A 12,183-nucleotide genomic window follows, 5' to 3' on the forward strand; every position below is an offset into this window, starting at 1 on the left:
TAACACACCGATCTTTACTGATTTATTATACACAAACCGTGACCAAATTCAAAAAAAAAAAAAAAATTCCACTCGACGCCACTCAAAATCAAACACGCCACTTTGAAACCCAACTTTACTTCAGCAATCCACATTGGCATACAATCAACTTGCAAAATTACTTTTAAATTAACTTTGACATAATAACAATACAAGATTCATTAGAAATTTATTTCGTAACCCAACTGCCTACCAACTCATATTTAACCACCCATTACCACGTCACCCTAACCCACATACAGCACTTCGACACACCCCATTATATTCTACAACCCTATGTAATTCAAATAACTTGCAAATTTACAATAACATTGACAAAAGCAGTGGTCCCTCACCAACATAGGAAACACACAACTGGCTGGGGCCATAATAGAAGTGAAATACTAATACAATGTGTGCCCAACCCAATACACTGGTCCACCGTTGACGTTAACAATTCAACATTTTAAAAAAAACAAATTGTCAATTTGACCAAACCACTTCCGGTAAGTTAACATTTACATGTAAACAACACCACTTCGACCATTGACTTAGGCCTCATTTGGCAAGTGACTGTTTTAGTCAAAAAGCCAAAAAGTCCCTAAAAAAATCAAAAAGCCAACAACCCATAACAAAAAGTCAAAGATTTCTTTTTCTCTCTACTTTTTGCACATCTTTTCGTAAAAAATTAAAAAGTCATCCCAAATATACTAGTTTTTTTTACATCACATTTTAGCCAAAAAGCGAAAAAGTTACTAAAAAAACCCATTCCCAAACGAGACCTTATTATCAAGCACCGCCCAAACTACTACCCACAATTCAATAGAAAACAATCCCCACTTCGACCAATGCAATGTTTGCCCAACCTAAGACAATGGTCCACCTACAACATGGCCATTTTAATATCGGGGAAAAAAACCAACTGGATTTACCAAACACCTCTTCGACTAAATTAACATTGACATCTACACAAAACCACCTTGCCCATTATCTTGTTATCAAACCCCACCCAATCAAAATTAATTCCCACCTTTTCCCACCCTCATCACCAATACACCCAAAAGTAGGGCTCCATCACAAACATATAAAAACACACAACTAGGCCATCCCAGGAGACAAGTATCAATGCAATGTTTACCCCGAACCAATACAGTGGTCCACTGTGACAACCCTGACCTAGCATTAATTCATGATTAAGCATGCTAAGTAAATGATTAAGATGAAATCCCAAATTGATTATGTGAGTGTCTTGTTTTAATTGCATTTCTATCTGTTTGATATGAAACGATCTGTCTACATTTTAATTTCAAATTGCGAATTGAAAGCCTTATCGGCAACCAATTCAGAAATTGACTTGTGTTATATGCTAATTAGGATTTATAGAATTTTATGGTAGGTTTAATTAAAATTTGATTTAGAACAATTAAGTTAGAATAAATCATGTTAAATTACTTGAGCTTGAGTTGTTTTCACATTTGCCATTGGTGGGCCTTTACAAGGCCATTTGTTTGATTTCTCCATATGTTGTCACACCTTTAGCCTCCACCATCTTGCAAAACCGTGAGGGAGAAAGAGGAAAGTAGGAAGAGATTGAATTCAACAAGTGAATAGCTTAAAATTTTAGAGGAGATTGGAGAGGATTTTGAAGATTAAGCTACCACACTTGGAAATTCAAGGCTTAAGGTAGGAATCTACCCTTTTAATTGTGAATTGAAGTTGTTTAATGCATGGATTCATGGAAATTAGGGACTAAAGTCAAGAAATAGCTTAAAGAGTGGATTTGAAAATTAATTCATGCATGCATGGCCATATCATGGAATTTTGAAGTTGTTTTCATGAAATTTCCACATGCATGTTCATATTATGGTTATACTCCAGAAATTCACCATGTTTTTGAGTTGAATCTTGCATTTGATCATACTTTGAAGTATTGGAGTTCATGGGAGCTCATGCATGTCATGTTTTTGAATCAATCATAAAGTTGAAGTTGAGTTTGTGTTCAATTGGCATACCTTTGGGCTTTAATTTTATGAAATAGTCTTTAAATCATGTTGTGTTATGAGTCTTTAAGTGTTTTCCAGAATTTTGGCCCAAAAGGATGAGTTTTGGCATATTAAATCCATGGTTTGAGCTTTGGGAGCAAATCTGGAAAACCCAGAATTTTGCTTCCTCGCTTGAGCGAGGGATTTCACGCTCGAACGACCACCTTTGTTTTCAGAATTTCGCTCGAGCAACGGAATACTGGCTCGAGCGTAAATTGCAAGCTCTCAGAATTTTTGCGTGTGCAGAAGCACGCTCGAGCGACAAGACTTGCACTCGAGCGAAGAACTGTGCCTCACGCTCGAGCGAGCATCAAGCGGAGATTTTCAACAACCAGTACTTTTCACATTTTTGCAAATCGCTCGAGCGAAGGAGTCTACGCTCGAGTGACCAAGCACATTCTGCATGTCCGCTCGAGCGAAGGAAGCCACGCTCGAACGAGACCTCTGTCTTCAACAAGTTTTGAAAAATATTTTTAAGTACATTTTTGCATCCTCATTCCATCATAGGCATTACTAAGCCATGTTTAAGGCATCATAATGAGGATAATGGTTTAGACCCACACCAAGGAAAGCAAGGGGCTAAGTTATTAATTCTGAGTGTGTAATTTAGTGTATGTTCGTTCTGCAACTATGTAGGTTTGGCACCCAAGGACGCTGATTAGCCTGCCTATAGCCCAGTAATCTATGAGTAACAATGATATAAAGCTATGTTCAATTATAATTATTTTCTGAATGATTAACTGTACTGTTTTTTGAAATGACATTGTTTACCAAATGAATGTATGTCCTATTTTATGAACTGCACTCGTGGCATCCATAGCGACTGACTGTTACTGCTACTGTTACAGAGATCTCTGTCAGTTCCTATCCTTGGAACTACAGTTACTGTATTGATAGCCATCAAATGACTATTTGGTCTTTAAAACCTACTGTACTGTTTTGCTATTGGATGTACCACGTATGACTGCTATGATCCCTAAATGACTTACATGACATGAAATATAAGGCACTGATTGAATAATTGATCTACTGATGTAAATGATTGTTTTAATTACAGAAAGGACATTCATTCTTAACCCCTTTACACATTTGTTATTCAATAGGTTTTAGCTCACAGTTTATATATATATATGTAGGTGGCCAAACACTGGATCAGAGCTAGAGGCGCCGACTTAAACTCATGTTTTGTCAAGCCAACCATCACGCCTCATATCGAGGTTCCGAACCTGCACGAGTCAAGGCTGTTTGGGGTGTTTCAGATTCACCATTTTTGTCTCTGTTAATATATTGAATGTCTAAGGCTTCTGATTGTACAGTTATGGTGAAGGGATTAAATCCCTAACCTATATGCTACTTCATATATGTGTTTTTGGTATGTATGTATATATGACTTTGAATGTGGTTATATCCATAAAATTTTTTCTCATTCAGGTTTTCACAGCTCATTGGACAATGTAAACTATTACTGATTGGCTTCCACCAGCTCCTTTATATTGCATTACTGTCATTACTGTTAATCAGGCCTTCGGTAATCACGGATTATTGGCCGGTTACGATGCTAAACCTATAGGGGCGGGTTTGGGTCGTGACATCAACATATAACAACATCAAACAAAACGACAACATGCACCTGCTGCCATTTGTTTCCACGGCAATTACCGGCGCCAACGCTCTATATATGTCGTATTCTACACCAAATACTGTTCTTCACGCTATTCAGACCCAACTCTGACGATCCCAACACCGTATTTCCACGAATGAGGTTTTCCACTAACTAGGGTTCTACTCGGCAATCGAACGTCAAATAAGGATTTCACATCAACAACACCAATCTTAACAAACAGTCTCTCTAATCACAGATTCGGAATCGCTTCAACATCGGAATCACGATCCCAATCCAGAAATTACCTCCCATTTTCACTCACACTAGATGGACGTTCCGTTTCAATGTTGGCCTCTTCGGTAAATTCAACAACAAATGATGCCCCATATTTACCCCTTACTTTTAGACACGTATTCCATAAAACATGGGTTTTAACATCTTTAACATTGAAATGGGATCTATTAGTGTTTCAAAATAAACACAGGACTAAATGGTTTAACATTTACTAATTTAGGATTTATTGGTGCTTTGCCCAATAATTAATCAGAACTCCTTTGAAAACTGAAATTATTAAGATTATAGAGATTTGTGCCTAATTTCATTTGAGGACATTATTTCTTATTTAAATTTGTAATTTTTTATGCATCAATGTAAATAACTCCTAGAATTTTACTAATATAAGCATAAATTATACCTTAAAGTCAACCTATATGAAGGCATTTTTTTGTGTAATAAACATAAATATTGCCATATAAAAATATTATAATAGATCATAATCAAAAAATATTTGAAACATAATTACAGATCCAATGTACCACTTTAGACATAACCAAAAATATAAGAAATTAGCAAAAGACCTTTTCGATTAATAACCAAAATAATACACCATCAGTTATAATTAAGTCATAATTTGTATATTATAAAATTTTTCGTTGTTTTTTTATAGAAAAAAATATTTTTATAGAAGTAGAATTCATGATTTTTAGTAAATTTGATTAACACAAATGAAAATTTAATTTCAGATTAAGAATATATATTTTTTTTATAACTTTGAAAGAAATTAATTTTATGAATCTAGTTTACATAAGATGATACACAGTGATAATAATTTTCATCAATCATTAATAAATTTGTTTGTATTTTGACTTTCAATCGTTAAAATTTTACACACATAAAATATTAAGATTCAAAATTAATTTTTTATTTTAAAAATAAATTTATGTATATCACACTAGTCACCTATTAATTTATCCTTAAAAACAATAGAAGAAAAGTAAATAAAATATAACTTCTATTTTTTTATTTATAAATTATTATTTAAATTCAAATTCAAATACAATCTTAATAAAAAAAATAAAAATAAAAATGTTGGGTTGGTTTTTCAAAGTGGTCCCCTATAATACATCCAAAAATCCCATCCAAACTAAAGTAGGATAGAGTTTTCCGCCCTAGTTATATTATTTGCTATTATCCCAAACTCCAAACAATCAATCAAAATCCCATCTCTAAAGAGAGACAATTACCAATCGCAAACTGACAAAGAATTTTAATCACATCAACAGTCTTAAGATGGCGAAATCCTTGTGTCTAATCCAATAATCATTCTTCTGTTGAATGTGAATTTGTCCCTTTTGGTTGGCTGTGTCTATGGGGTTCTGGTTTTGGGTTTGTTGGACAATTGGGGTTTTTTTTTTTTTTTTTAATAATTTTTCCCACCACCTAGCGTACTCTCCTTTCAAAAATAAATTTCACTTATATCTTTTTAAGATTTGAAAAAATAGAGTAAATCTTATAATTTTAACAAAATCGTATTAGATATTTTATTATAAATTATATTTCACATAATATTATGATTGTGTTTGGCATGTTAGTTTTGAGTTAAAATAATTACAAAAAGATTAAAATATGTTAAAAAATTAATAAGAAAAAATGTTACATCTAAACTATAATCATTTTATTTATTTTTTTACAAAAGTCAAAAAGTCTATCATAAACGAGATTTTTTAACCACGACTCCTCGTTTGGAAACAAGTTATTTTAACAATTTTTTAACTTTTTACGAAAAAAATATGCCAAAAAATATAGAGAGTAATATGATAACTTATAGTGACTTTTTAACTTTTTGACTAAAACATGTAATTGCCAAGCTAGGCTTAAAATAGCCAAAAATTCAATACATCCCAAACAAAGGCCATCTCTCTTTTACCGATAATTAGCTAGTTAGAACATATTTAACCCTTGGTCAAATTTTTCCATTTAATTTGATTTTAAATTTAAATGAAATATTGAATTAATATTAACTACTCTAACTCTTTTATCAAATTTTTATAAATTTTTTTTGGATAAATTATAAATATATCCCTTAAAATTTGTTTAAAATACGAATTGTCTCTTATAGTTTGAAAAATTACAAATAATCACTTGTCAGAATTTTTTATTTAACAGAATTAACTGAATAAAAGAAATACCTAACTGTTTTTCTACACATAATAAATTTACTTAAATTATTAATTAAAATAAATTTATGATATCATTAAAAACTGTTAATTGACTTGATGATTTATTAATAAAATTGGTCATTTGTTATAAAATTAGAAACTTCTAGGGACATGATGTAATTTTCAAAATCACAGGAGACATATTTTTTAAGCAAATCTCAAGAGATGTATTTATAATTTATCCAAAACTTTTTAAAAATTCTCATCTTATTCCAAAATTTTCTTTTCATTAAATTTGATAGGGAAAAAATCATCTACAATACTTTGGGTTCATTTGGGAAGAACTTTTTAATTTGACTTTTTGACTAAATTAGCTCTGTTTGGGATTACCTTTTTAGGTTTTTTGACTTTTTTGCTTTTTTGTAAGATTAAAAGTGAAATGATTACGTTTTGGATGTGACATTTTGTCTTATTTACTTATTTAGTCTATTTTATCTTTTTGTACTTTTTTAATCCCAACCGACTTCCAAAATTTGGACTTTATTTTCTTAATTTTTCATTAAATTCAAATTTGATAAGTTTAGGGATGATCATTTTCTCTCCCTCCGCCCCCGCATCCCCCGCCCCGCACAGGTTTTCCCCACCCCATTAGGAAATAGGGGTGGAAATGGATTTTACTTTCCCCATCCCGCTCTACCCAACCCACCTCAATTATATTTATTAAATATATTTATATGTATATAATATATAATTTAATTTTTTTTTCATTATAATAAAACTAAAACGCTAAAATATTATACTCAATAGTAAGTTTTACTCATTTATTTTATGTCTTGTATGTTATAATTCTTATTAAGTATAAACCATTATTCATAATATATTATATTATTTATAAATTTTATTAACATTTTTATTTTTTAACTTATAAAAGTAACTTGTCTTTTGTCCTATTACAGCCAACTCTCGATTTGCCCCGAACCCTATATGAAACTGGATGGAGACGAATTACGACAAACCCCCTTCAAACCCGTCTTGTGACCACCCCTAGATCAGTTCTTTAATTTGATTGGAAAAAAATGTCTCTCTTGTGATTTGATGAATATTTGATAAAATAATTTAAGATGATATTTAAGTACCTGTGCATGATTGGAGATATTCTTAAATTGGTAACACTTTGGAAACCAAACATTTTAGTTTAAAAAAAAAAAAATTTAAATAGTACAAGTTACAAAACTTTAATTTTTTACATGTCTTTTTGTAAAAATTTAAAAAACTACTAAACAAATTAATTTCCAAACGATCACTAAGCAGACATACCATCATGGTCAAAACATTTTGAAAAGATGATTAAAAGTCATCTTCTAATTTTTAACATATTTTGAATCACATTATCTCTCATATTTTTACACATTTTTTTTAAAAAACTTTAAAAAAAATTTAAAAATTAATTTTTAATCATCTTTTTAAAATAACCTTATATTGCAGCTAGTTTTTCATTAGGTTAAAATCCAATACAGCTAGTATTAAATCCAATATGGTTAGTTATTTCCGTTTGGATCAAAAATGACAACCTAATGTGGAAATGACACGTCGTATAGGTGATGTGGGTGACAAGTGGTTTTAGTGAACACAATGTAGCCATTTGGTGGTCCGTCCTACTCTTTTGGGATTTCGAACAACGATGACACAAGTCATCATGTAAATATCTCTACCTAATAGAAAAGATTGTATTCATGAATATGTATCCACGAAATGATACGGCAAAGAATGAGAAAGGTAACTCGGAGTTAGGGCCACGTAGCATCCACCCACCGAAAGGTAATGTCAATCCAATGGCCGGGAGGAAATGAGGACAATTATCTCCATTTCTAAGGGGATACATGAGGACTATTTGAACAATTAAGCTGTTAAGGGACACGTGGCAAAGCAGGAAGCGTTCTAGTATATGAATCACGGTTAGAAAGGTCATTTCAAGAGAGGAGCAACCATAAACCATGAGATGAAACTTGACTTATTGAAAGAAAAGATTAATAAGTAGGCAAAAGTTAAATTTTGAGCAACTTTAACTTCATACAAGTGCAGTTTGCCAAAATAACCACTAGTTTCGTGAGAAACAAGCTTACCGAGTGATTAATCAACAAACAAAATCTTTACATACCTCTATTTTTAAATACATTATTTTCGTGACTTGAATCCGTAACTCGAACTCATATCACTAAAAAAACGCTAACTACAAGTCAAACGGCACAGAAAGGGAGGGAGAAAAAAAAAAAAAAAAAAAAAACCTGAGTGAAACTAAGTAATCTATATGAAAAAGTTTGAAAATACAAAAACTGACCACAGCATCAAACAAAACCTTCTCACTTGAGAGGTGGGTCTTACATTTTTGTGGGTCTCATTCTTATAGAAGAAAATTGTGTCTTGTTCTGTAATTGATTTCTATGCAAGTAGAAGAACTGTATCTATATATCAACGATTAGAATGGATGAAGTTGTGTATCTCCTCCATAAGACGATAGAAATGATCATTGTTTGGCAAGAAGTAAAACCCAATGGTGGCCTGTTTCAAAAACAAGAGTTCCACCTCTTGCCTTGCCTTCTTCAACCCTTCAACATACCGTAATTGCCAGTCTTGAACAAGGTCCAAACCAGCCACAACCACTAAACTCCTAGGAAAATTCAAACCTTTAAGATTTTTATTTTCTCTTGGACCAAACGGGTTCGATGCCGGATGATCCCTATCCTCCCCTTCGGGCAAATAAGCTCTCCAATACCAATCCCTGTCTTGAATTGTCACAAAGTATTTTCCATCCAATCTCTTCTCTGATTCAGTCCTTTGTCGCCCTCCAAACATCGGATGAAGAAGTACATTACCTAATACCTCAACTCCTGACTCTGCCGCTCTGACCGCCACATGGTGAGCAATGTTGCCGCCAGAGCTATCTCCGGCCAAGTAAACATAGGCTTTTGAGTCCTTCCCACTCTTGAGCCAAGGTCTCGAGTGAACCCACTTTAGAGTAGTCCATCCATCGTCATATGCACATGGGTACCTGTTATGCAAAGTCGTAGTTTCAATCACACAATAGTACATAAAAGAACAAACAGGTACATGGAAAACACAAATCATAGAATATTGGTGATTCAGAGGGATGCCTACCGTCTACCACAAGGAAAATATCAAAATTCACTATACACAATAAAAAGATAACAAGAACGACTCTGCATTTTTTATTTTTTATTTGGTAAAAGATTAGCACCTCTCTAGTCCAAATGATTTGGGGATTGAATCATCTAGTTGGGTCTGTGAGACACGGATCTAATTTCGATAATTCAATTGTAAATTTCAATGCGTAGATCATTCATAAAATAAAATAAGTTTTTCTTTTCTTTTTTCAAAAAAATGAATCGTAAAAATAATTTTAAAAGTAAACTATATATTTTTAAATACAAAAAAAAAAATTAAAAAAATGATAAGAAATATTGAATTCATACAATTTAAACATAGGAAGATCGTAACATGTTAGTTGAGGTCCTTTAGGGGCCCAACTGGACAATCCAATCAACAAATTTTAGATTGGAGAAGGCCATCCGAAAATAAAAATATATATCATCAAATCCTCAGACCCCACAAAGAGGTCTAGTGAATCTCTTGGGTCACCTCCACCTCTGTAAAAGGCTCCTTATAGTACTAGCAGTATATAATACAATAAATACAAAATATCCCACAAATAATACCGGTGTTCAGGCGATCGCCGGTAATTCACGGACACCACGACGGCCTTGCAAAGGCCGACAAGGCGGCGGCAGAAGGTGTCGTAGATGGCGGTGTCGGCGGAGGAGTGAGTGAAGCTTCCGCCGTGGAAGAAGATGATTACGGGGACGATTTCATCGGTGCTCAATGGGTTTAAGAGTTCTACGACGCCAAATTGAGATTCATTTTCCGGTGATGGCCTGTAAATTCGGTTGAGAAGGCCGACTGATCGATCGATGATCACGTCGAAAGAGTATACGCCGGCGACTGGGATTGCATTGGCGGCGACTTTCCGGTCGAGAAACTCCGCCAGGTCACGGTTGATTGTGCCGTCGGCACGGCGGAGCATGCTGTAAGCAACCTTGAAATTTGATATGAGAATCCATGTATTCAATGGAACCACACTCTGTAATGAAAACCCAGAAAAACTTAAAACAGAGCATTGAAAATTAACTCAAAATCATTCAAATTTCACAGCAATTCAAGTTTTTAGAACAGAGAATTGAAAACCCATACAATGAAACTGAAAGACAATCAAGTCAAAGAAACAGGGGATAAGTCAAAATCATTATAATCAAAGTAAAAATTTCCAATTTTTTGAAATCAAAAGAGACATTTGATTAAAACCCAATAAATATATGGAAGAACTGGGAAAGAGGGAAGAGATTGAGGAGAAGAGGACCTTGGATTCGTTGGTGATGATTTCATTCCTAGCGGCCATTGATGAGTGTTGGAAACGAGATTTAAAGCTTTGGGAAGGTCAGAAATTAAGTGTGATGTTGAGGAAGATGAAGCTTTGAGTTGAGAGGGACATAAAGATTCCAAGAAGTGAAGGTCTGCGCGATGGTGGTCGTTTTGGAAATTCCTTGTTTTTGAGTTTGGGAACAAGAAGAGACAGCTCTGAAATATAAAAACAGAGGGTTTATTAGACACGCACAGAAAGATCAAAGGTTGTTGAGAGAGAGATAGAGAGAAGTGAATGATGGCGTGAAGGGGAAGAGAACAAACAAGAGAGCGAGTCAAAAGCAAATAAGGAAAGAGGCAGGTGGACGAAAGACGAGAGAGACGACAAACGGGGGGTCCCACCATTAGTAGTAAAACTCCAATTCTGGGTCTGGCTGTTAAAACAAAGGAAAATGAGTGGGAGCACTAATTAGTGTTACCATTAATGATGTGGTAGTAGGTCCTATCATGAATGATTTGATGTTTTGGCATTGGTGTTGTATTTTTTTTTTTTTTTATTGAGTGTCATGTCATTAGTGGTTATTTTAGAGCTCCAAAATTAGTGGTCTCTATCATTGTTGTAAAACAAATTGCTATTTTCAAGTCTCAAAAATATATATTAATAAATTAATTGATATTTTCATTAATTTTATTCCATGTATCTTCGATGGCGTCGGTTGGAGAATTGGTTATTTTAATCGATTTTTTAATTTTTTTTTTTGATTATTTAACTTAGTTAAAAAGTTGTGTCTAAGGAGTTCATTAATTTTTTTAATTGATTTAATAATTATGAAAAAAAAAATAAAATAATTTTAATTTTAATATGACATTTTATTTTATTTTTATCAACTATTTAACCCAAAAATCCTACCAAATAACGCCATAGATCTATCTATCTATTTATCTATCCAGTATTATAAAAAAAATTATTCACTTATGGTTGTTCTAATAATTGATTATTTTAATTAATTTTTATTTTTTTTAAGAGAAAATGTACCTAAAAAAATAATAATAAAATAGAAAGCATAGTTGACTATAGTGACTTTGTTACCTGCCAAAACAACTTTTAGTAAAGCAATAACTCATAACTTTAAATTTAGAATTCTAACCATAACTGTTGATATGGTATGAAATAAAAAAATAAAATAAGACATTTATATCAAATTATTTATGAGTGAGGCACACTGTCACATAGTGCTCTTAAACATTTTTATTATTTATATGGACTGTTATGTTCAAAATTCAAATTTTTTTATATCTCTCAACTTTTGATTATTTTAAAAATTATTTGATTTTCAGATTTTAAATTCAATCATTTAGTTTACAATCTTATTTTCTAAAATAAAATGATCATATGCACATACCGTTTTTTAATGTAAAGAATATGTTGTATATTTAAAATTGAAACAATTTGGATCATAATTAAAATAAATTTTTTTATAGTAATAAATTTTTTTAATTGAAATTGAAAAAATTTGGAAAAATTTTGGATCATAATTAAAATAAATTTGGATCATAATTGAATAAATTTTTTTATAGTAATAAATTTTTTTTATAGTTATACTAGATTAAATATAATCATTTATTTAAAAATTACGAAACAAAATAT

At 32.3% G+C, this 12,183-nt stretch overlaps 1 protein-coding gene across 1 annotated transcript; it reads right to left on the bottom strand.

The window, feature by feature from the left end:
• Positions 1–8,231: 8,231 nt before the first annotated feature.
• LOC114262611 (gibberellin receptor GID1B) lies at positions 8,232–10,914 on the bottom strand. The gene is made up of 3 exons (XM_082899597.1): positions 10,534–10,914; positions 9,836–10,257; positions 8,232–9,150 (listed from the first exon to the last, which is right to left on the bottom strand). Exons 1-3 carry the CDS (start codon positions 10,570–10,572, stop codon positions 8,571–8,573), a joined length of 1,041 nt encoding a protein of 346 aa, XP_082755723.1. The 5' UTR covers positions 10,573–10,914; the 3' UTR covers positions 8,232–8,570.
• Between the last annotated feature and the right edge of the window lie 1,269 nt (positions 10,915–12,183).

The sequence above is a fragment of the Camellia sinensis genome, chromosome 12, assembly GCF_055761805.1.
Source record: "Camellia sinensis isolate YWXY chromosome 12, ASM5576180v1, whole genome shotgun sequence".
NCBI classification, from domain to species: Eukaryota; Viridiplantae; Streptophyta; class Magnoliopsida; order Ericales; family Theaceae; genus Camellia; species Camellia sinensis.